A 24,186-nucleotide genomic window follows, 5' to 3' on the forward strand; every position below is an offset into this window, starting at 1 on the left:
GCGTAATCGAGAGAAAGAGAGAGAGAGAGAGAGAGAGAGAGAGAGAGAGAGAGAGAGAGAGAGAGAGAGAGCGTATTATACAAGAGAGATAAATTATCGCAGTCAAACATTTTTTCCTCTATTTCTTCACCACCTTCTGTCGTGCTTATCTAGTATATTTCTCCGATGATCGTGAATCACTTGATAAGAAATAAACGAATCGATCCTTTCCTTTTGATGATTAGTATTACTAAAAAAAAAAAAATAATAATTTCTACGAACTTCGTCGTAATTGAAAAAAAAAGAAAAAAAAAAGAGAGAGAGACAAAAAAAAGATATAGAATAACAATATATAGCACGAGGAAGAAGAAAGAAAAAGAAAAGAAAAGAAAAAAAGTTCGTATACTTCAAAGTACACGTGGAAAAACAGGTTGGTAATAATTAATACGTAAACAGCGAATGTAAAGAGGAAAAGAAGATAAGCGAGAATGTTAATGAATACGCAAGAGTGTTTAGGGGTTACGGCGAAGGAAGGAGGGGAAACAGGAAAGAACGGTAAAATTAATTAATCCTTCGGTGTCGTTTGTTTACAAAATATCCGCTTCCTGACAGGGCTGAAAAGCTCTCGGTCTCGAAACGAACGAACGAACGAACGAACGAACGAACGAACGAAGTTGTTGCGCGCGCATTTAATATTATCAAGGCGCCACCAGTAACGTATAAAACGGGTTGCGAATGATTTAGAATCAGTGAAAGTCATGGAAACGATAATAAATGGTAACTATACGAGATGATACGCTCCTAAACTGACGATCATTTATCGTTTCTCTCTTTCTCTCTCTCTCTTTCTCTCTCTCTCTCTCTCTCTTTCTCTCTGTCTCTGTTTGTCTGTCTACTTCTCGTTCTCTCTCTTTTTATCTTTATATCTATCTCTATCTCTCTATCTATCTTCTTTTAATGTTCGACAGCTGCCAAAGAAGATGACGACAATGCTGTTGCTGATGCAATGGAATCGCTTTCGTAATGTGCGATTATAGATTAATCTGAGATATCGATAAAATCTTTAAGGAAAATTGTCATAATTTATTGGTACGATTATTATTGAAAGGAAAAAATGTGTTTGCTTTTTCTCTCTCTCCTTCTCTCCTTTCTTTCATAATATACATGTACGTACATAATTATATATATATATATATATATATATATATATATATATATATACATACACACACATTTGTACAACAATTTCTACTCTGTCGTAATAAAATGTTTACGCACATACATTCGTATAATTGCTCGAAGAAAGATTGATACAAGTAAGAAGAGAGTTTATCTTAAAAACGATGCTATCTATCTACATATATCATAGATACGTGTCAATACATATATATATATATATCAATGTTTTATGACTCGAAAAATAATTTTAAAGGAAAATAATAAGCATTCGTTAAAATAAGAAAAAGTCCAAAATAAAACGTATCGGTGTTCGGTCCACAAAGAGTTAACAATCGTCATAAGACGATGATCTCTTAAAAATGATCGTTTTTCGTGAACGTACATATAAGTACCCGTAGCGCGAAAGGACGATGCTGATTTTATGAATGAAAGCTTTGACACGAGAAACGAAATATTGTGGATAGTAGACGAGCGGGTAGTGGCTAGATTCTCGGAGGTAGCGCCGCTACGCAATATCGTTTATTTATCAAAGTTTTCAAAGGTGAAATAACAATTGTATCTTTTCTTTTTCATTCTTTTTCCCCTTTATGTATAATATTCTTTTCTTAATGAAGAATCTTATATCTATAATATCGAAGAAAATCAAAAATATTGACGATAAAGATAAATAAATATTCGGGAGGTTAGCTCGGTGGCACTTGGTCGTTTTGATACGGGGTTGAAGTGCGAGCTGCGGCTCGTAAACGCAGAGAGGCAGTTATGTATGGTGTCGTCGTCGTCGTCGTCGTCGTCGCCGTCGTCGTCGTCGTCGCCGTCGCCGTCGTCGCCGCCGCCGTCGTCGCCGTCGTCGTCGTCGTCGTCGTCGTCGTCGTAGAAAAGTCGTAGCTGGAGCGCCCTTAGTGCAGTGTTCATATATGTACATAGAAGCAGGCTCCAACCGGCGAGTCGTGTATTCAAGAGACGGATTTTCAAAAAAGAAGGAAGGGAAGAGAAAGAGAAAGAAAAAGAGAGAGAAAGAGAGATAGAGATAGAGATAGAGATAGGGATAGAGATAGATAGATAGATAGAGAGAGAGAGAGAGAGAGAGGAAGAGAGAGAGAGAGAGAGAGAGAAAGAGAAAGAAAGAAAGAGAGAGAGAGAGAGAGAGAGAGAGTGCGTGATAGAGGAGCTTCGAAAAACGTGTCCACAGTGTCGACGGGGCTGACACCCCGAATACAGGAGGTGTGCTATCTGTAGTAAGAATAAGGAGTAAAGAATATAAGGAGAGAGGAGAGGTGCGAAGGGGAGTGGATAAGCAAGTATAGAAGGAAGGAGAGGGAGACCGTCGCGACGGACGTCGCTGGACGTCGCGTGGGACCAAGGCAAGAAAAACCGAGGAACGCTTCTTCCCTGTGTCTGATGAGCTCCTCCGTCGTACCGTTGGTGGTAAGATGGCTGTGCAGCTGGATGGAGGAGGGAAGGAGGTCTTGAAAACACAATTCGCCACGCGGGAAGGAACGTACAAGCTGATGACCTTGTCGGAATACTCGAGGCCGAACAGGGTCGGCTACACCAACAGCCAAGGGAGTGCGTCCGTCAGGGTATCCTTCGTCACTTTGCCAGACTCTTCGAATCCCTCGGGTACGCAAGAGCACGACGACCGAATGTGTTTTAATTTCGGAAAGGAGCTCTATGTCTACGTTTATCGTGGTGTCAAAAAGGTAAGCCGTTCCCATTGCCACATTGATTTTATCCTGTTTATTGTCCTGCTTCAACACCCGATCATTTTTCTCGTCGAGGACCAAACAAGTGACCGTTCCGACCTAACCTCGAAAAAGTCTATTTGGCACGAGAGTCGCGGAATCGGCTCCATTTTTGCGTCTCTCGTCAACGCTCGTACCTTCTCCTTCCAGGCTATTTCGTTCTTCGTTCTTTTTTGTCTTTTTTTATTTTTATTTCTCTTATGTTCATCTTCTTATGTACTTTTGCATTTCCTTTTTCTCCTCCTCCTCCTCCTCCTCCTCCTCCTTCTCCTCCTTTTCCTTCTCCTCTTTTTCCTCCTCCTCCTCCTCCTCCGCCGCCGCCGCCGCCACCACCGCCTCCTCTTTTGTCGATCCGAATAAACTAATTTGCTCGACGTCTCCATGCCTTAAGAATTTCAACGTTTAATCTTTAATATCGCTTTGCTAATCGCCTTTTTTATAATATGATTCCTATTTGCCAAATCACTTATCTATCGTTGTCAATTTTTCATTTTCTTATTTTTTTCCAGCCTGATGCAAGACCTAACCGAAACAAATATATGTCTAAGTAGATTTCATCTGTAATTTATGTTGTTTTTCGTGTTTGAAGTACAGAGTTATGTCTATGAATCTCGAACTCTTTCATATCCCTTCTGATAAAGTCATCGAATTAATCGTTTATAGAAGAAATATTTTTATATTCTGTTGTTTGACATTGTCTCCTGATAAGCTCAAAGTAAATTGATGCAAAGTTCAATGTTTCAGGCTGTGGATTTGAACAATCCCGTGGAAAAGAAAACATACAAAGGAACTAATCCGACTTGCCACAATTTTAATCAAACTACAGCGACGGCAGATAGTGCACCGTTATTAGTAGGATTTTCTACAGGACAAATACAATTGATAGACCCTATAAAACAAGAATTCAGTAAATTGTATAACGAAGATGTATGTATTGTTTCTTCTCGAATTGAAATATTTTTTTTTACATTAGATCGTACAAATTAATACGTTATTATAAGAAAATTTTGATAAATCAGCAATTATGAATGTTTCGTTTGCTTTAATTCTGAGCATTTCTTTTACTTCGTTTACCATTAGCTAAAAGATATCTCTATAATAAATGGGAAAATTAATAACAGTCGAACGGTTTATAAAATTTTTCGATGTGCCGATGTGGATGATCATAGCTAAAATTATTTCATGAAATGATCCGAGTTGCTCTGTATCGATGCGATTAGAATCCAATTAAATAATTAAGTTTGATAGGCATTATTATGTAATGTTACGTTGTCCTGCTGTAATAACTGTACACAAATATAGAATATTTTGCTTGCATTTCTTTTGCTGATATTATCTCATTTTTCTTATAAACAAATAATATGATCATGTAAATAATCTAAAGATAAAAATGATGTGTTACTAAGAAAGAGTCTATTCTATCTTAATAATTTATATGAATAATCGTTATAAATATGTAATAATTTCTGTTTCAGAGACTTATAGACAAAAGTAAGGTAACTTGCATAAAATGGGTTCCTGGTTCAAATAATCTGTTCTTGGTCTCTCATAGTTCTGGTCAGCTATATCTGTATAATGAGGAACTTATTTGCGGAACGACAGCTCCTCACTATCAATCGTTTATGTCTGGCGATGGTTACGCCGTATACGTTTGTAAGGCAAAATCTACCAGGAACCCTCTATACAGATGGGTGATAGGTGCAGAGGGATGTTGCATAAATGAATTTGCCTTCAGCCCTTGCGGCTCAAATTTGGCAGTTGTTTCTCAAGATGGATTTCTTCGAGTATTCCAATATAATAAAATGGAACTTTTAGGATCCGCTAGAAGTTACTTTGGTGGATTTTTGTGCGTATGTTGGTCGCCTGACGGGAGGTACGTGGTTGTTGGAGGAGAAGACGATCTTGTAACGATCTGGAGCTTTCATGAAAAACGAGTGGTAGCCCGCGGACAAGGTCATCATAGTTGGGTGAGCGTTGTTGCGTTTGATCCATATACCACGTCGTACGGAGATCAAGACCCTGACTTTAGCGGATCGGATGATGAAACGATGCCTCATAATAACCATAATCATTTTCATGAAAAGTCAAATCGTTTGTCGACAACTTCGCAAGGAGTTCATTCTAATAGGAACTCTAGTGGGTCAGAACTGAGAGTGCCAGGTGGTACGTGTTACAGGCTTGGTAGCGTATCGCAAGACACCCAATTGTGTTTGTGGGACATCACGGAAGATATATTAAGGCAGCCGGTATGTCCTAAGCAGAGACCTTCCGCCGCAGGTTCTACTACCTTCTCTTCGTCGGGGACACACAATAGCGGTAACGGCTCAATGGCTAATCATCATTTGAACAATTCTAAACTCAATAATACAAATAATATAAATTATAAGGAAAACGTGAGTGGTAATAATGAAAGTAGTAACAATAGCGCGAGTACCAACACAGCAGTGTCTACTGTAAATTCGTTGACACAGAGGCTAGCAGGTCTTGGTTTTGGTGAACGTAAGGGTGATAATCACAAGAGGAACTTTAGCCTCACTATGAGAGGTAGTGGTGCATCTAATAGCACGATCGTGCAAAACAATAGTGGCGAAAAAACGAGCACCAACTCGAATGCGAGTAGTAATATGAACAGTGTCGGTGCAAGTTTAGTAGGTGCAAATAAGAAGGTCAGTTCGGTGATGGACGATCCAATGAGATTAATAGGAACTGCCTATTGTCCAAGGTTCGACGAGTGCCCAGTCCTTCAGCCCTTGGTGTGCAAAAAGCTGGCGCATGAGAGATTGACTGAATTAGTGTTTAGGAAAGATTGCTTCGTAACTGCGTGTCAAGATGGATACGTATATACATGGGCAAGACCGGGTCACATGGTAGGTCCTCTTACCATAAACAACACTCTGCACAGGCCACACCATCATAGTATCCCTTACACCAATATCAATTCCTTGCGATCTAACGATCTCTGATGTGTAACTTGTTCCCAATTGTTGAGATAACTCCATAAAGTAGAATTTATTAATTATCGATATGTCAATTTCTATGTAAATAGAAATAATTTTAGGTTCTTTACCTTGAAAGAACCATTAAAGATCCCTAATACTTTATTTCGTCTTATCCACCAGTCTCACTGAGAGGATTGTTAAAGCAGGGGAGAGATCTATAAAATTCAATGTAAATATAGAATTGATTCCAAGAGAGTAATGTTATAGTTGAAGGTCATAGGTCAACATTTTCACGTTTCCGTGTTCTTTGTATATGACATACGCGTAAATAGATGGGATTGCGTGTTTAGGCCAATTATTTACCGCACCTCGTTCACTGTAGTTAATAAGTGTTAGAAGGTGCCATTAGAGGAAGCATTAAAAAATTAATATTTTCTCTAAATCTGTATTATACGTACGTATATATGAATTACAGAAACATAGAGGCGAATATTACTATGAGTGAACAACAAATTTTTATGTCGATAAATATTAAGTTGGAAAATTTTGAAGAAGAAGAAGAAGAAGAAGCATTGTCAAAAAGAATAGAGTTCTTTGATATTATATATTTTTTGTGTTGTTGGTTTTATAATGTGAAAAGTTATATTTAAATTTTTGCTTCCAAGCTTTAAAACGATATCCGATATTTTTAATTGCTTGCAATACGTGTAATCGTCATTAAATTAGTAATGAGAGTATGAAAATGATAATGTTAATGATAACGATAATGAGAATGAGAATGAGAATGTTAGCAATCACGTTAGTAGCTATGCCCAGATTTATTCATGCAGTAATATATTTACTATAAGGAAACAATGAAGTTATGTAATTTAAATTTCATACTAACGGTAACTACATCTTTCTATATTCATACAAAGTTGGATGTTACGAATGGTAACATAATACAAAGTAGATTTTGCATATCATCAAGGTCTGTTCATTCATAGTATGGACCTCCATTTATATCTGTGCCTAATGATCGTCTGGTCAAAATATATTCAAAATGAATATCGAAGCAAAATTGCATTAGATGAATTATAAATAAAATATATTTATGTTTAATTTGCATCGTCGAGATGCATAACGCTATTTGCGCTCTATGAGGTCTAGTAACAGGGCAGGCCCCTTAAACCCTTCTTTTTCTTCTATAAAATGTTTGTTATTAGCTTAGCTTAGCCAATCATAGAGAACCAACGAATTATTTAGCTGAACTATTGTCCCAAACTATGATAATGTGACATTTAATCCTTTGTTGAAAACAATGAATTGCCTTCTTGTTGTACAATAAAGCAAAAAAGTTGAATGAAAAATTGCTGCTTGCTTCCTGCTTGAATTTTGTTACCAAGTGCAATGCAAAAGTTATACAGGAAACTTTTGTTTCGTGAAGAAACAAAAAGAAAGAAACAAAAGGGCGTTCGCTTACGATTCTCCTTATCTTTGCATTCTTATATCTCGCATGATCACATTATTGCTATAGGAATGTTAAATTTATGAATTTATGAATTATGTAGCAAATTAAGTTTCCTGATACTTTGCACACAGCATTTGTGTCTTGAAAGTACCCTGTGCTCACTCATCTTTTTACAAATATTTAACCAGTCACAGTTTTTGAAAATAAATTTCATATAGAGTGCGTTGCTTTTTTTATAGTGACAGTCTTATAATTTAATCGGAAGATGCTTGCGCTTGTTTCTTAAAGCCGGTGGGGCATTAATTTTTTACTTTGATCGGAAAGATTAATGTTCTGTACCAATGCTTTGGCTGATGCAAGAGAATCATGGATGCGACTTCCCTGAGTTATCGCATGGTACGTATGACTTATCATTTCTTTCATTCGTTTATTGCTTAATTAGATCATAGAGCATAATATAATGATAAATAGAGCATAGTATAAGCTTAGAATTTATTTCAATGTGCCTATACGAGGCATCTTATATTTTACAAAACTTGAGCTTTGAAAACCTTTTTCGATGCTACTGTTGCACCAATTCATTTATTAGAATAGGAGATAGTTATCTTAATTTATCGAAACAATTTTAGAATGTAACAATACGTTTTTAAATAATCTATGCTTTGCTTTATTCCAGCCAGGCATTGGACAGGTTGGTAATGCCCTACACGTTGTCAGTCCAGCAGAAGGTGGAGGTACTATAGTATAGCCACAGTCTGATACAAATGTAGTATCAAATCATCATGACGAATACGTCCCATCGTCTTATACATTGCAATTTCCAGAATTACAACCACACACTCATTATCGTCATTTGTATTACGTGTGGCCAAGTGAAAATTATTCTAGTATAGTTCAATGATCATAGAGAAAATCGTTATACGGCTTGATGCACCTCCTCTTCATTTAGTATGCTAAAAGTCGTGCATTATTTCTCATTTTCTTTATCTCCTTTACTCGTAAGACAAATGATTAACATCAAATTTATATTGATAAAAATCTTTATAAGAACATATTAATTGGAAAATGGAAGAATCAAACTGTGTATACATGTATATATGTATGCATATTTCGTGTCTTATACTGCAGACTTATACCGTTGTGTCATTCCACCAATAGAAGTTTATTTATCTATAAGAGTTTCTATCGAGAGAACTCTTTCAATAAGAAGAAAGTTCCGTGTCTGTGAGAACGTTTGTACTTTTACCGTTCATTGAAGATATACTGCAGTACAGTTTGAAAATATATATTTAAGAAGAATAAAAAAGAATTGAATAGAAAGTTATTGTAATCAGTCAGAATAATGTGTAAATAAGACGAAACTGAAAAACTAAATTGAAATAGAATATCTTGATTTAGGTATCTTCTTTGTCAAACATCGGCATACATTCTTTTCCTATACATTGACATAAACGAGTACAAGATATAATATTGTACATTGAACTTGAATCTAATGCCTGCATTAACTCAATGTTTTTCTTTGAAATTAGTTTATCGACAAAGTAAACGAATAAAATGTAATAACTTTGACAAATTTGGATAATCAAGAAAATTTTTGAGAAGGCTCCTTCCGTTTCAAGTTCTATAAGGAATATGCCTACTGCATAGCAACGTGCATAAATGTACAGTTAATAAAAAAAGATTATACATGAAAAATAATTTTGTACCTGAGAGCTATAAGATATACATACATAGATTGCATATAATACGATCATTCCAAAAACAAACGTTGTTGAGAATTACGCGTTATAGAAACAACATAATGAAGTTTATTTCATCTATGGCCTTAATATTACATGTCAGGTAATACTTTTATGCAAAATTAATTAGATCAATAGAGCGTCAATGTTTATTGCAGTGATATTATACCGAATAAACATTTTGCTTTGCTTTCCTATTATCATTAACGACTTGATATTAAGATAATAATTTAATACGTTTATACTCTGTCATAACGCGTATTGCAAGTGCATCGAATTGTTACATAACGTCATTCATTTTTCAAACATATTATTTTATGTTGAGCTCGCATCCGTTGTCGTTTAAACTCCTATGTAACATTATTACTGAAAGATTTATTGGAAATACAAAGTATATATGGATTATTTAAGAAAAGCTACTACGACACAATATTACTGTTTTATTTTTCATAACTCGGGGATAGCTTTTATAAGTGCTACCATATAGTTCTCAGGTGCAGAAGTGTACCAAGATGAGAAGAAAAATTCTGAATGCTAGAGACCGATAGGTGTATGGAAAATTTCAAGAATAAACAGTATTTCGAACTGAACGTTCTATAGAGCGAATGTTATATTTATTAATTTAAATAATAATAATAATAATAATAATAATAATATTAATAATGTTTAATAAGTAATATAATAAATAATAATATTAATAATTAATATTAATAATAATTAATAATTACAAACAAACAAAAAATATTTATAGTAACATATAGCGATTATCCGCATTGTTAACAATGATTCCTTTTTATAGCTTGAACATGACGACATATAAAACAATATGTCGACTTTTATCAAGAGTGGGAGGCATTTTTTCTAGCGTATTTACATTTAAGAAAGAAAGAGAGGAAATATCGTTAATAATTGCTGAAAAAAAATGTGTTATAATACTTTTTTTTTTTTTTTTCGTTTCCGATTAAAATAGTACCTAAACCAATAAGTATTTGCTATAACGCGTAAATATGTTTAACATTATTTATTTGCAAATTGACAAGAGATTTTAAATATTACTGGACCAAACAAGTTTCATAATTGATTTCAGGGACGTGAAACACACACAGAGAATTCAAATGTGTATCTCGCATATATGAACGATTACGCGTTATGCAAATTGCATTCCATATCGCAAAAGGAGAGAGAGAGAGAGAGAGAGAGAGAGAAAGAATGATTTTTTATTCAACTACATGCAATAATTTATATTGTTTCTCAAATTCTAATTAAAAAAACATATGGTTTATACTTTCACGTATGTGTATATCAATTATTCAAGAATTTTTTCTTTTTTTTTTTTCTTTTTTTCAAAAATATTCTACGTTTTTTATATGTGTGTAAAAAATGCGTTTAAGCTTTATCTATAGTCATTTACAAATTATTCAAAAAAAGAAGGTCAATTTTTGTGCAATCCAGATATGTGTATATGCATAGAAATTCTCGATGCTGCGTGTGAATAGGAATGAATGAATGAGTGAGGAGAAATTTACGAAGAGAAAGAAAACAAATACAAACATTTTTCATGGAACAAAGTATAATTTTATCTACGGGGTATATATCCAAAATCTAATAGATTTGAATATCTTTTCTTCCATATTTTACATGCATATGATTACATACATATATATATATATATATATATATATATATATATATGCAATTAGATTTAAACTTTGCGAAGAAAATAAATTAGTACTCTTCTCGTTATAGTTTTCGTATTTTTTTTTTTTTTTTTTCTAACGCTAGACGATCGCTCTTGAAATAGAAGAATGTATATGTGTGCCTGCTGTATGTACGTGTATATGTGTACGTATGTGTACGCGCGATAAGCGTACGAGAAAAAACGAATAAGAGGTATACGAATTACCTACAAAGAAAAGGGGTGGGGGGAGTTAAAAAGAAACATGCGAGATAAGGAGAAAAAAGAGAAAAGAAACAATAATTATACCAAGATGACAAAGAGAGATAAACGATTTAAAAAGTATTGTGTCGCGCGCAGACCAAACCAAATCATTAAACTTAAGAGTGCAATCGATTAGCAATGACTGAAGAGGACTAACCTGAAATGAGATTTATATGGGGAGATATTAGACTGTATTTGATTTAGAAAGAAAATTGCGATATATCTATTTATATATATATATGTGTATATATATATATATATATATATATATATATATATATATAACGTTCCTACTTTAATAAAAATTAAAGGGCTTTATCGATATATATGTTTTTTTTTCAATCGATTTTTTCAATCGATTTAAATATGATTTTTTCAACAATATATTAAAATCATTCGTGTGATTTTAAAATAATAAATTTCAACGCAAAATCCATACAATATATATATATATATATATATATATATATATATATGTATGTATGTATGTATGTATGTGTGTATGTATGTATGTATGATACATATAAATATACAAGGTGTCTGCAATGAAATGTCCTGACTTTTTTGTTTTTTATAATGAAATTTGGACGTTTCATTAGAGATATCCTATATATATATATATATATATATATATATATATATATATATATATATGGATATTGTTATACATACAAACGAACATATTATACATTAATCAGTTTAATTCTTTTACTTTTTATTTTTCGAAGACTAATGATCGATCAAGATACATTTATTTGAAATTTTCTTTTTTGCTTTTTTAATAAATATCTTTGTACGTTTTTTCTTTGTAATTAAAATATCTTCGATAAATAGATGCGCAATATTTTATGATAATTTTTATATATATGCACGTAGATGACCAGAATTAATTTGAAATTATTATTCGAATATATTCTACTCCCTGACAACACGGAAGGAAATGAAAAAGAGAAAGAAAAATAATAAATAAAACTAAAACAAAATGCGCGATTTTATGCTTCGAAAAATACACAATAGGAAAATTTCTCGATGCAATTATGAAGTTCCGATCAACAAATCTATAAGACACATCTGGCTGGTTACATTATCTATATATCGTATTATTAATAAATGTGAATATTTGAATTTGGCCAATTTTTCTATGTCATTTTTTCACGCTAAAAAATTCGATACGATTAGATCGGGCATCAAATCTGTACTGTTTAGTACTTCTCTCAACGTGTTTCTCCTTGTTTATAAAAGTGTACATTCTTTGTAAGTATAAATGAAAAACATTTCATTGTTATCATAGAAAGCCTTATCTTTTACCTTATCGCTTTTTTTTTCCTACTATCTCTTTCCTCTTTCCTTTCAGGAGAAATGAAGAAAATATATATATTATAGCTATATATAGTATACGAAATATACATTTACATGTACACACACGCATACTCAACTCATATACGCATACACATACGCATATTCATGCATTTCGTAGCTGTCTTAAAACAACTTTCGAGAACTTCATTGAGTATTTTTTTTGTTTCACATAGTAAACAAAATGTCAAGAAAAATGTCACGTAGCATTATTTTGCGGTATAAAAAAATTGATTAGTCGCTTATTAAAAGCCGACTATATATAACAAAGAAAACCGATGGGCAATAAGGATGAGAAAACTGCAAATAATCCGATTCGAAAACGATCTCTTTCAAATAGCAAATTTACAAATAGGAAATAATATTATTGGTCGTAATGGTGTTACAGGAGTGAGTACACGGATTTATGTTGTTTTCATTTCTTCTATTATAATATTTTGATAATATTTTTTATTGCGTCGATTTTTCTTTCATCTTTTTTCTCTTTTTTTTTTTTAACAACTTTTCAAAAAGTTCTATTATCGTAATTTATTATCGCATTAAATTATTTTTTATTTTTATTTATAATTACTTTTTATCGAGTTGCTTACAAAACTTTGGTGATTTTGTTGTGTACGTGTACGCACGATGAGAGAAAAGTGAAATGCATTATTATAATAAGTGTATCGTGATATAGTGAAAATTAGTTTCACTAAATTTCGATGGTGGCAGCACTTGGCCAATATACGTCACGCGTTGTGTTCATACGCATTAATCTACGCTGTACAGACCATACAATTTTGTGTATTCCTGAATTCTTTTTTATTGTCTGTTTATTTTTATATATTTTTTCTTTTCTTTTTATTTTTATTTTAGACGTTATACATGCGTGTGTTGTACATAAATTCACTTGTATGAAGAGGTTGGAATAATGTTTGATATCTATAAACACTGCTTGTAATAGGTTAGGTTTATATTATTTATTAAAATACTATTAATACGTACATATATCTTTTAGTATACTATACTTATAGTTTTCTATTGTTTTGTGATTATAGTCAAATAATGGACAGACCATTAAACATGCTGTAACGATCAATTTATCTCCAAGTGGTGATATGACCTTGACACCGGTAAGATTCAATTACGTAGATATTATCAAAATTTCAAATATTTACCAAAATATACTCGTAATATATTTCAAATACACTTAACGAATATACTTTCACAAATAAATTGATCAAAAAAGTATGATATATTTAATTTTTATTATCTACTGTTACAAGATATATAATAATATTAATAATAATAAGGATTTCTTAGAAAATTGTTATTAGTATCAGGTCTCACCTTGTTATATAAAATCTACTGGATCGTCTCGATGGCATCTTCTTAAATTAGGTACAGCTGTTCCTATTAAGCCAGGAGATATTTGTTCCTTGTTATCAGATAAATGTTGGTTTAAAATTATAACAATGTCTGAAACGGTGGAAAAACATAATCATCTACTAAAAAGAAAGGTTATTACCTCTTGATTGTTTCTTTGATTTGCTTATACTGTCAAATTTCATAGATATTGTAAGTGGTTAAATTAGATAAAATATACACAGATATATATTACTTATGGCATAGTGTACAGACGACATACCATTCGAACCAATGGATAAAAAGATATGTTTCGACACATCTCCAAAGTCTATAGCTTCGCATGGCGATGGTTGTAACGAATCTCAAGATAATAAAGATTCTAAACCTATAGCAGTAGAGATGCCTATCTTAAGCAAAGGGAGCAGTATCATTATGTCTACATTTTCCAAGGATATGGATGCTAGGTTCCTTTTTTTTATAAATATTTGTAAAGAAAGCAAAAGTTTAATTATAAAAGGCAGTATAGTTTTATTAATGTTCCCTTTGAATGATAGTTCGCCAGAGAATAATCAAACTATTCTCGATTCAATATCGATGGCAGAGAATCCAGATTTACCTAAAGAATCTACACTTGTTAAAGAAAATTCAAATATTCAGGAAGAGGAGTCAAAGAAAGTTGAAGCAAATGTTAAACAGGATCATGTTATGCATTCTAGTGATTGCGGTGACTCACATACTTTAATACAACAGGATGTGCATTCTTCACCAACACTCGAACAAAACAAAGCAAGTGTATCGGGTGCTGAGCAAGTAGAAACAAAAAGAAATAAATGTATTTATAAGGATAAATGTTATAGGTACATAGATTTTGTCAATGTCGTTATATTTTTTATAACAAAATTTTTTTGTTTTATTATATATCTAAATTCTATTTTTAGAAAGAATCCACATCACAAAGTTCAGTTCAGTCATCCAGGTGATCCCGATTTCGAAGAAGTCGATGAACGGCCCGAGTGTCCTTATGGTATACATTGCTATCGCAAAAATCTACGACACAAAGCTCAATTTAAGCATTCCACTATGCGAAAACGTCGAGCGCCAACCCCTGTACGATCACCAAGATGTGACAATGAATCTGTGATAGAAATATCCTCAGGAGATGAATCTGTTGATGAATCTGAATATGAACCATCTGAGTACACTTCAGAAACCAACAGTGATGTAGAAGATGTAGAAAGTATAGAAAGTGATTGGAATGAAAGTGATATTGAAGATTCTAAATCTTGAACTGATTAAGATAATAAAGGAAATGGTGAAACGTTGACTACATATAGTGTACAGACAAATTATTTATTTATGTAATAACTACTATATATTAATTCAGTTTGAAAAAATATTACATACGTCAAATTTATCAGTGATATTATAATCATTTCAATCTAGAAATTTGGTATATGATATGACATTAAATTGTCATTATTTAGATCTATGAAGAACAACAGAAATACCTTTATTTGGTGAATCGTTTTTATTTGTTTAAATTTAAAAAAATTAACATTGTCACTTACCATCGAAATAATGTTTATTTTATGTAAATATAGATATAAAATATTACACAGTTATCATTGTTATTATTATTTAAATACGTGTGTGTAGTTATTTATAATTATATTACTTTTTTGTTAGTTTTCATTAGACCTGATATCCTTCGTCTTCGTCACCCATGTAATCCTCTGCAGCTATAATGGCAACATCCGCCAACATATGTTTAGGTATTTCAGATCCTCTTACTTTTATTGTATAGCATACGTTTTCCATTTTAGTTAAACTTTGTTTTAACGTATATAATTTTTTACCCATATCTTTATTGAAAGTACTTGTACATCCTAGAAATCCTTTGTGCATATTTCTAACAAAATTACAAGTTTGATAACAACTAGCTATATCTCCTGTTGCTAAATTATTAATGCACTTTCGCATAAGTTCTCCAGTTAAATCTGCTATACCCATAATGTATTCGTTCGGAGTGATTACTATTTTTGTTATTTTTGTTGGTGATTCACAATTCTGCAAAGCGGATGTAGATTTATCTGAATCTGGATAAATCAATGACTTTTCTAACTCAATCCAGTCTTGCATAGAACCAGATTGTAAATATTGAAAGAATGTAACTGCTTCTATGTATTCTTCAAGTCCAACTCTATATGCTTTAAGATATTGATAAATATCTTGACCATCTAACTCGTGTGCAATATTTTTAAAGAGGGTTTTCCCCATATTATCAAGTCTTAGCTTAGCTTCTCCCAATACAGATTCTCGTTTACTTTCTTTGTCAAGGGTATGTAAAAGGAATATTATTCTTTTACTCTCTATTGTAATATCTCGACCGAGTTTAACAAGTTTTTCAAATTTATCATGTTTTGTATCTAGTTCATTGGAATATAATCGAAACTGTTGTATGACGAAATTATTCTCATCTATACTTTCCAAAATTTCTCTTCCTTTATCTCCGACATTGATCTTGTTTTTATTACACTGATATCCACGAATTCTCCTACCAGCTATATAGAATAATATAAAAACAATTATTTGATGAGTATACTATATACAAAGATATTTTCTTTAAGTAATATAACATAAACTGTCTTTATAAAATTGATTAAAAAAAAAATTCTACTTTATAAAAATTAACTTTACGTTTACATCGTAAAGAGGTTAAAGAGGTTATGTATATACTCATATTTTTATCATACCTTTTCCTTGAGACATCATAAATATTTCAAATTTTCTATTGCGATAAATTCAAAAATAAATCATAAAAAGTAATGAATCGTGCCGCCAAATTTTATCTTACTAATAAAACATCAATGTTAGCTGATCACAGTTTATAATATACACATCTTTAATAATGTAATTAATTCTTCGCTATGAGATTAACTAGGATTGATTAAACAAAAAATTCAATTAAATGTTTGAATTTCTTAAAATTTCAATATATACATATGATAGAATTAATAAACAAATTAATGATTTTTAAATATGCGTAAGTACTTATGAGCACATACAAGCAGTAACTGTGCCATTGGCGCGACTTGTATAGCCAATTAGAACGAACCAAGAACAAGTTTGTCAAATATTTATTTTGATAATTAAAATTATAGTTTTTTGACATTTATATGAATTATCATTAATGTACTTTACACAAAAATGATTATCAGTTCATTTATTTATTAAATTAATACCGTTATTGATACTATACAAAAGCGACTAGATCAAAATTTGAAAAATTTGATAATAGAAATAATTGAATTAAATTTAAAAATTATTGAAACAGAAAAACTTTTTTTCGAGAAGAAAATTATTGCATAATATTTGCAAAATTTCGATATAAAAAACATTTATTAAGAATGAAAAATTTTTGAACACATTATATCATATAAATATAATATCGATGGAAAAAACGGTAATATTACGAGCACGAATTGTTTTATAAGTTATCGAAAATAGAGATGCTTATCAAGGTTTGGAACGCGTCGATTGGTGCAAGCAATATATAAACGATTATTTTCATCAATTGTGTATTTCCTTTTGGTTTTGTGAAAAATCGTCAAATAAATAACATTCTCAGTTATAATGCCAAGTAAAAAGAAAAAATATAATGCACGTTTCCCAGCGGTAAGTATAAAATATTTTTATATTGTGGTATTGTTTGACAATAAAGTATAAAAACAATAGAAGAATTATTTTTTACTTAAAACACACATTTAAGAGTTATATTACGGATTAAAATAACATGAATGTTTAGATGATATAAGTTAATGTTTGAAACGAAGATTAATGTTTAATTTATTTATCCATCGAGTATAATTTTACATGCTATCTTGCAAAATTGTACAGATAACTTAACCTAAAAAATGCATCTCAGGGTCGTATTAAAAAAATTATGCAGACCGACGAAGAAGTAGGAAAAGTTGCTCAAGCAGTACCAATTATAATCTATATCCTTTTTCATATATAATATTATTATAATATGTTTTAATGATATCAGCGATTTAATTTTTTTTTTATGAATATACATTTTTACAATTTTAACTTTCACCTTAACCATGTATATACCTAGAACATTAGAACTATTTGTACATTCGCTACTTACAAAAACTATGCAAATTACAAGTGCCAAGAATGCTAAGACCTTAAGTCCATCCCATATGTAAGTAAGTTAAATAATTATTAATATTGTATTAGATACAATTATATATTTATTTTATTATATATTTTAACTAACTTGCATCGTTATTTTATACTTTCTAGGAAACAATGTATTCTATCGGAAAGTCGCTTTGATTTTCTTAAAGATTTAGTGAAAGGTTTACCAGATGTAGTAGGACCTGACGAAGAAGTTCCTACACCACCTTTAACTCCTGCCCCAATAAATATAAATGTTTCTAATCCAATTACATGTCCATCTGTAGCGTGTTATTCAGATCAAGGGTATAATCTTTTATAATAATATACTTTTTTTTTATTTCAATAATTTTTTAACAATATTCTTTTTTCTAGCTCTCAAAGCTTGGTATCAAATGATACAAATGCAGAAAATAAAAACTGGAGAAATGATGGAAGAATAGCAAATTCAAATATCAGTGTTTCAAGCGAAATATCTAAAGTCAATCAAGTTACACCCCAAGCTCCAGAGTTCCAAATTTCTGTACCTGCATCATTTCAGATTAATCAACCTAATTTTTATACAGAGGTCAATCCTATGAATTCAAGTAGCAATTCTGACACAAGTACAACAAATCATCCGATATCTAACTTTACTCATACTGCCAGTATCGATGAAGATTATGATACATAGTTATTTTGTTTAGCAATTTACAGTATAAACTGTAATACTAACTTTAGTATATTTAAAAAATTTAAGTATACGTAACACATGTCACATACATATTTTTAAATTGTTAATAATATGTTAAGTCCATCAAGTGATTGTGGTTTCTGATTGAAGTAGGGTTATACATTTTTATATTCAGCTCTAATTACATCTTGAGAATATTTTGAACATGTTTGTTTACTCATCTTACTATTTATTTAAATCTAAATATTTTTTAATATAATAATTTTTAAAAGATCCTTAAATCTCTTAAAAAAATGCTGCACTTCATGAATTTGTTTAATTAATTCCTTTCTAAAATTCTTCAAAGTTTTTGTTTTGCCATTTTTTTTTTTTTTTTCTTCCAGTTAGTCATTTTAATATCGTATATTTACCAATTTCTTTAGTTTCTTCTTCTTTTTTTTTTTTCTATTATATTCACTTAAAAGGAATATTTTCATTCTATCATAATTTTTTATTTCCCGTTCAATATTGTAAAATCTTTATCTGTTTTGAATCGGGGAGTAGTAATAAATGTTTAGATATAATAGAAATAAGTCAATTGTCTCATCTATCTCTTTTGCAATTAAGATATTTTATAAAATTCCAATGTCATTAATTACCAACATATGTAATGTATTTCAATAGAACTCTATTCATTAAATATAAAACATAAAATTGTTGGTCTGATTTTATTATGAATTAATTAATCTAGTTAATAATAACAATTATTATCAAATTCTATTTTTTCTCAATTTTTATATAAATAATTTATAATTAACCAATTATTTAATTCAATATTACAAAGCAATTTTATATGATAATCATTGTATTATCCTTTTTTCATTGTTTCATTTTTCAGATTTTCTTTAATAAATATTTAGATTTATTTTCCTCATTAATCCGTAAAATTCATAATAAGTTCTACATTGTAAGAAATATCCATGTATAATGTTATTCGTTAACTGTGACCGTAGCAAAAGAGAGGGGAGAAAGAACAAGAGAGAGGGAGAGAGAAAATGAGAGAGAGAGAGAGAGAGAGAGGGACATAACATGTGCCAAAGATTGAATAAAGGTTAATATTGAAAATAACCTAAAATTAGTGTTTCTATAATCTGACATTTTTACAAATAATACAAAAATATTAATCTGTTAAAAAGAGTTTAATATTTGATAAAATACATTTTATATTATTTTTTAATTAAATGTATTATTTAAATAATATTTAACATGAATTTTCGAAGTTCTATTCAATTAGGTGAAAAAGTTAGATTAATTTTTAATCCATTCTACTTAAAAATTAATAAAGTTATTAGTACAGTAAAGAATTATGGAATGCCCGAAAAATTTAAAGGAACTATATTAGAACGTTGGGGTAAGAATTTATAATGATTTTTAATCGCTCTGTAAATAAATATGTTTCTTTATTTTAAATCATGAATTTATATTGCTGTTTACAGGAAATTATTGGAAAAATTTATATATAGATTATAAAGAAGTTACTATTGAGACTATAAAAGACTGTAAATCACATCCTATACGCACATCGATATATAGTACGGGTATGTTAATGTATATATTTAATATTGATCATATAATAAATATAACATTTGTTTCTTATTTAAGTTTTAGGATCTACATATTATTTATATAAACATAACCCTGATGAAGATTCTTTTCGAGAACATTTATTAGAAAATGCTATTAAATTAATGCAAGTAGGTGAAACTATTCGTAATGAAATATCGGTACAACATGTAGAAATATTAGAAAAGTATTACAATGAAGGTATTATACGAAGACTTAGTATGGGTATATTATCTATAATTTGGTTAGATAATTATGACAAAGAATGTTCTCTTTATAAAGCTGTCTGTCCTTATTTAAAACCACGCTATTTAAATTTTTATGAAAGAATAATAGATATAGGATTTTTAGATAGATGGTGGATATTAGACAGAAAAATGATCGATTATGATATAAATACCAAAGAATTTGATGTTATATACTAATTAAATATACTAGCTTTTACAGTAAATATAACTTTATTAATCAATTTTGATTTAAAAATTTCTCTTTTCTTATTTCTGTTTCCCATAAAATATAATATAAATTACAGAATATTATTTCATAGAATAATATTATATAATAAAAGATAATATTTTATAAAAATACAATTTTATGTTAACTACATCATTGAAATTTATAGGATTATAATATATGCAATATATTTTCTTCATACTTCATATTAGGTTTCTAAAAATAAATTACAATTATTAATAATGTAGTATTATATACATATATATATATATATATATATATATATATATATATATATATATTGTTAGATAAGTTATCATTATATGTACCTTGAGCATATACTATAGCTGTACGACAAGGAATATATATCATCATTCTATGTGGCAGACCAGAATATGGTTCAGGATTTACAAAATGTTTTACATTATTATCAACTCGATTTTCACCTCCATATTCTGTATTATCACTGCATAATACAATTTTATGTGCTCCTAGCTGTCTCACTCCTATCGTATAATCAGCAAAAGACTTTGTGGGATGAAAATTGAAAACAAATGTAAGCCCAGCACGATCAAAAACTATTAATTTATCATCTTCGTGCTTCCAACTAACATATCCCTGAAATCATTGCAAATATTTGTTATTTTTTAAAACAAATTTTTATAACAAGAGAATTTTATAACACATACAGGATTAGCATGTAACCATCCATATTTTTCTTCTAAATTATTCACATCACGATCCCAATTATTCATAAACTTGTATTTCAATAATTCATCATCCACTAAATTCCATTGTCTTCTTGCGTAATGATAACTATCTGCATTACCAGCTCGAGGAAAATCTAGCCATTCTGGATGTCCAAATTCATTTCCTATGTGCAAATGAATTAATTTTTAAATAGTAAATGAAATAGTAAATGAAATTATTAATTGTATTTATACATTAAATTAAATTAAATTAAATTAAAATTAAATTAAATTAAAAATTTTAGTATTTTATTAAAAAAAAGAAATTAATTATAAGTATTTTTTTGTGATATATATGCTATAATAAGAATAAAGATGAAAAATGAAAATGTAAATTATGTTATAAAGAACCTACTTTGTAAAGATAATTATATGAAGCACTTATCAGAAGAACTCTCACCCATGAAATTTAGATAAGCTTCTCCACCCAAAGAATGCGTGATAAGCATGATCATGTTATGAAGAGCTATACCACGATTAATAATGTTACTTGGTGGACTCAATGAACTCATGTGTGTATACATTTCTTTATCCATGAGCCAAAATGCTATTGTTTTATCACCTACAAGAGCTTGATCGTGAGATTCACAGTATGCAACTGTCTTTTCCATCCATCTGCGGTTACTTAATGTCCAACATATGTCTCCCACATTCCAATCTTCGTCTTTGGTTTCTTTTAGTAATTTAATCCATTTGTCAGGTATAGCCATTCCTAGTCGATAATCAAATCCAACACCACCTTCAGCGACTGGTCTTAAAAATTATGTATAAATATATCTTTAATACATTATTATAATCATGCTTATAAATAGTAGACTTTCTTTATCATTTACTTTCATTAACTTCTTATTTATGCGAAGAACATGTAATAATATTGTGTAAATATCCAATTTTATTTGAGTTAATACCTGCATACACCTGGCATTCCACTAACATCTTCAGCTATTGTAGCAATTTCAGGATATATATCATGTAACATATGATTAGCTAACATTAAATAAACCACACCCTCAACATCAACGTTCAAGCTATAATATTCATCATAATGGCCACTGAAACCTTGCCCAAAACCTCTTGAGTGATATAGCATTGATGTGACTCCATCAAATCTGTGTTAATTGTAAGTCATAAATATTTGACATCGTGTAACTAACATGTATAATGAAACAAAATCAATTTTTCTGACCTAAATCCATCAAAACCATATTCGCTTATGTACCAACGTAAATTAGAAAGTAAAAAGCGTAGTACTTCATATTCTGCATAATTAAATAATCTACTATCCCAAAGTGGATGTTGTCCACGACTACCAGTATGAAAGAAACAACTGTCTGTACCATCAAACATGTTTAACCCATCTAAAGTATTTTTTGAAGCATGCGAATGCACCATATCTAATAATACATAAAGACCATGAGCATGAGCTTCATCTACCAATTCTTTTAATTCCTCTGGTGTACCATATCGAGATGAAGCCGCATAAAATGAAGTCACCTAATTAATTTTAATGCGGAAACTTGTATAGAAATATATAAATATTTAAATTAAATAGAGAAGAAGACGTATAGCTACTTGATATCCAAAACTGGCATAATAAGCATGTTCCATAATAGCCATTAATTGTATAGCATTATAGCCTTGTTTTACTATACGTGGAATTGTCTTCTTAGCGAATTCTAGATATGTACCAACTCGTAATTCCTGTGTAGCAATACCAACATGACATTCATATATTCTAAGACTTTCCGGTTTCTTTGGTTTCGGGTGATGAAATTTGTAAACCTATAGGAAAAGTAGAATATATATAAATATAATATATTTTAATTACAATATATATTCTATCTGTAAATCTAACATTTTCAGGATTGGGATGCCAAATACGTTGTTTAAATGTTGTGCCTTCACTTCGATCTGCTGGTTGAGTTACATACGTGGCCCAAGGACTAAGCCTTTCCAATAATTCATTATTATGATCCTTAACAATAATTTTAACTTCAGAAAGATGTTTTAATGGCGAGCTTCCATCTGGATTTGGAGGTAAATGTAATTCCCATTTCCCATACTCCAGTTTTTTATATGGTGTTTTAGTTTTATCCCAACCATCTTTAAAAAAGAAAAGTTGATGTTAATTAAGGATAGTATAGATAAAAGATATATCTATATCTATATCTATATCTATATCTATACACACACATACACACACACACACACACATATATATTATATATATAAATTTAGAAAATTTAGAAACGAAGATAAATTACTTACTAAAATCTCCTGTTAAAAATAATTCTTGAGCCCCAGGTGCCCATTCTCTTGCTGTTACACTATTATCCTTATTAATGTGTATTCCGTATATATCGTAAGCCGTTGAAAAGTTCTTTAAATTACCATCTCCCGCTTCTATTTTTTCTATATAATCTTTAAATAAAGCATATCTAAAAATAATGAAATAACATATATATTATATAAAATAAAGAAGATAAAAGCAACTGAAAGATAGATCGAAAATACGATTAAATTTATAAAGATACCTCCGGCGTATATCCTTTTCATAAGGTTTCAAATATGGATCTCTTTCTAGAAAGGCTTGTAATTCTGGAACCTCTACTTGCAGAGGGTCCATACTTGACCATTTTCCTCCCATTTTAAGAAATTCATGCGGCAGATACAATTCACTTAAATTAAAATACCCTCACAGAACCCGCGCGTAAGCGGGCGTGAATGACGTGCCAAGGTGAACCCGGAGTGCACATACAGCTGATATATAAGCTATGAGACGACCAATAAGAAAACGCGATTACAGTGACATCTCGTCAATATTTCTGTAACTTTTCTTCATTAATTGAGTCAT

General features: G+C 30.4%; 6 protein-coding genes and 1 long non-coding RNA gene across 18 annotated transcripts; 5 read left to right on the top strand and 2 right to left on the bottom strand.

Moving 5' to 3' along the window:
• Positions 1-321: 321 nt before the first annotated feature.
• Positions 322-1,052, top strand: LOC122626994. Its single transcript, XR_006326770.1, has 2 exons — positions 322-756; positions 948-1,052. It is a non-coding gene; the product is annotated as an uncharacterized LOC122626994 (long non-coding RNA).
• Positions 1,053-1,991: 939 nt separating this feature from the next.
• Positions 1,992-10,554, top strand: LOC122626993 (WD repeat-containing protein 20). Of its 6 annotated transcripts, none has more exons than XR_006326768.1 (5): positions 1,992-2,858; positions 3,645-3,827; positions 4,376-5,767; positions 7,529-7,685; positions 7,966-10,554. XR_006326768.1 is itself a non-coding variant. In XM_043807680.1 (4 exons), exons 1-4 carry the CDS (start codon positions 2,589-2,591, stop codon positions 8,035-8,037), a joined length of 1,917 nt encoding a protein of 638 aa, XP_043663615.1. In that variant the 5' UTR covers positions 1,992-2,588; the 3' UTR covers positions 8,038-10,554. The 6 variants fall into 6 exon arrangements, 4 of the variants coding, with proteins under 4 accessions (XP_043663615.1, XP_043663616.1, XP_043663614.1 ...); XR_006326769.1 differs by having other exon boundaries at positions 7,970-10,554; XM_043807680.1 differs by lacking the exon at positions 7,529-7,685.
• A 2,488-nt stretch (positions 10,555-13,042) lies between these two features.
• Positions 13,043-15,309, top strand: LOC122637880 (aprataxin and PNK-like factor). Of its 6 annotated transcripts, none has more exons than XM_043830374.1 (6): positions 13,043-13,266; positions 13,361-13,435; positions 13,640-13,822; positions 13,935-14,134; positions 14,387-14,527; positions 14,609-15,309. In XM_043830374.1, the coding sequence occupies exons 2-6, from the start codon at positions 13,421-13,423 to the stop codon at positions 14,955-14,957; spliced, it is 888 nt and encodes a 295-aa protein (XP_043686309.1). In that variant the 5' UTR covers positions 13,043-13,266; positions 13,361-13,420; the 3' UTR covers positions 14,958-15,309. The 6 variants fall into 6 exon arrangements, with proteins under 6 accessions (XP_043686309.1, XP_043686306.1, XP_043686307.1 ...); XM_043830371.1 differs by having other exon boundaries at positions 13,044-13,266; positions 14,225-14,527; XM_043830372.1 differs by having other exon boundaries at positions 13,044-13,266; positions 13,646-13,822; positions 14,225-14,527.
• Positions 15,235-16,754, bottom strand: LOC122637882 (translin-associated protein X). Its single transcript, XM_043830377.1, has 2 exons — positions 16,424-16,754; positions 15,235-16,231 (listed from the first exon to the last, which is right to left on the bottom strand). The coding sequence occupies exons 1-2, from the start codon at positions 16,440-16,442 to the stop codon at positions 15,363-15,365; spliced, it is 888 nt and encodes a 295-aa protein (XP_043686312.1). The 5' UTR covers positions 16,443-16,754; the 3' UTR covers positions 15,235-15,362.
• A 382-nt stretch (positions 16,755-17,136) lies between these two features.
• On the top strand, positions 17,137-18,656 carry LOC122638050 (dr1-associated corepressor). 2 transcript variants are annotated; one of them, XM_043830668.1, is made up of 5 exons: positions 17,137-17,345; positions 17,596-17,668; positions 17,787-17,880; positions 17,982-18,161; positions 18,231-18,656. In XM_043830668.1, the coding sequence occupies exons 1-5, from the start codon at positions 17,304-17,306 to the stop codon at positions 18,526-18,528; spliced, it is 687 nt and encodes a 228-aa protein (XP_043686603.1). In that variant the 5' UTR covers positions 17,137-17,303; the 3' UTR covers positions 18,529-18,656. The 2 variants fall into 2 exon arrangements, with proteins under 2 accessions (XP_043686603.1, XP_043686604.1); XM_043830669.1 differs by having other exon boundaries at positions 17,147-17,345; positions 17,568-17,668.
• Positions 18,657-19,376: 720 nt separating this feature from the next.
• Positions 19,377-20,613, top strand: LOC122637496 (mitochondrial import inner membrane translocase subunit Tim29). The gene is made up of 3 exons (XM_043829652.1): positions 19,377-19,918; positions 20,004-20,105; positions 20,170-20,613. The coding sequence occupies exons 1-3, from the start codon at positions 19,774-19,776 to the stop codon at positions 20,553-20,555; spliced, it is 633 nt and encodes a 210-aa protein (XP_043685587.1). The 5' UTR covers positions 19,377-19,773; the 3' UTR covers positions 20,556-20,613.
• Positions 20,614-20,739: 126 nt separating this feature from the next.
• On the bottom strand, positions 20,740-24,086 carry LOC122637636 (1,4-alpha-glucan-branching enzyme). Its single transcript, XM_043829898.1, has 10 exons — positions 23,867-24,086; positions 23,601-23,770; positions 23,188-23,435; positions 22,905-23,114; positions 22,519-22,826; positions 22,241-22,441; positions 21,733-22,085; positions 21,273-21,457; positions 20,913-21,201; positions 20,740-20,799 (listed from the first exon to the last, which is right to left on the bottom strand). Exons 1-10 carry the CDS (start codon positions 23,977-23,979, stop codon positions 20,792-20,794), a joined length of 2,085 nt encoding a protein of 694 aa, XP_043685833.1. The 5' UTR covers positions 23,980-24,086; the 3' UTR covers positions 20,740-20,791.
• Positions 24,087-24,186: the final 100 nt, after the last annotated feature.

Source organism: Vespula pensylvanica, chromosome 2, assembly GCF_014466175.1.
Source record: "Vespula pensylvanica isolate Volc-1 chromosome 2, ASM1446617v1, whole genome shotgun sequence".
Taxonomy (NCBI): Eukaryota; Metazoa; Arthropoda; class Insecta; order Hymenoptera; family Vespidae; genus Vespula; species Vespula pensylvanica.

Excerpts from the sequence above, each read along its gene's own strand:
- LOC122626993 (XM_043807679.1), top strand. The coding sequence starts at position 2,589 with ATGGCTGTGCAGCTGGATGGAGGAGGGAAGGAGGTCTTGAAAACACAA. Across the intron at positions 2,859-3,644 it reads TTTATCGTGGTGTCAAAAAG|GCTGTGGATTTGAACAATCC; the intron begins GTAAGCCGTTCC and ends TCAATGTTTCAG. Across the intron at positions 3,828-4,375 it reads GTAAATTGTATAACGAAGAT|AGACTTATAGACAAAAGTAA; the intron begins GTATGTATTGTT and ends TTTCTGTTTCAG.
- LOC122637880 (XM_043830371.1), top strand. Across the intron at positions 13,823-13,934 it reads ATCATCTACTAAAAAGAAAG|TGTACAGACGACATACCATT; the intron begins GTTATTACCTCT and ends CTTATGGCATAG. Across the intron at positions 14,135-14,224 it reads TCCAAGGATATGGATGCTAG|TTCGCCAGAGAATAATCAAA; the intron begins GTTCCTTTTTTT and ends TTTGAATGATAG.
- LOC122638050 (XM_043830668.1), top strand. The coding sequence starts at position 17,304 with ATGCCAAGTAAAAAGAAAAAATATAATGCACGTTTCCCAGCG. Across the intron at positions 17,346-17,595 it reads ATAATGCACGTTTCCCAGCG|GGTCGTATTAAAAAAATTAT; the intron begins GTAAGTATAAAA and ends AATGCATCTCAG. Across the intron at positions 17,669-17,786 it reads AGCAGTACCAATTATAATCT|CTAGAACATTAGAACTATTT; the intron begins ATATCCTTTTTC and ends CCATGTATATAC.
- LOC122637496 (XM_043829652.1), top strand. The coding sequence starts at position 19,774 with ATGAATTTTCGAAGTTCTATTCAATTAGGTGAAAAAGTTAGATTAATT. Across the intron at positions 19,919-20,003 it reads AACTATATTAGAACGTTGGG|GAAATTATTGGAAAAATTTA; the intron begins GTAAGAATTTAT and ends TGCTGTTTACAG. Across the intron at positions 20,106-20,169 it reads CACATCGATATATAGTACGG|TTTTAGGATCTACATATTAT; the intron begins GTATGTTAATGT and ends TTCTTATTTAAG.
- LOC122637636 (XM_043829898.1), bottom strand. The coding sequence starts at position 23,979 with ATGGGAGGAAAATGGTCAAGTATGGACCCTCTGCAAGTAGAGGTTCCA. Across the intron at positions 22,827-22,904 it reads ATGCCAGTTTTGGATATCAA|GTGACTTCATTTTATGCGGC; the intron begins GTAGCTATACGT and ends AAAATTAATTAG. Across the intron at positions 21,202-21,272 it reads GATGGTTACATGCTAATCCT|GGATATGTTAGTTGGAAGCA; the intron begins GTATGTGTTATA and ends CAATGATTTCAG.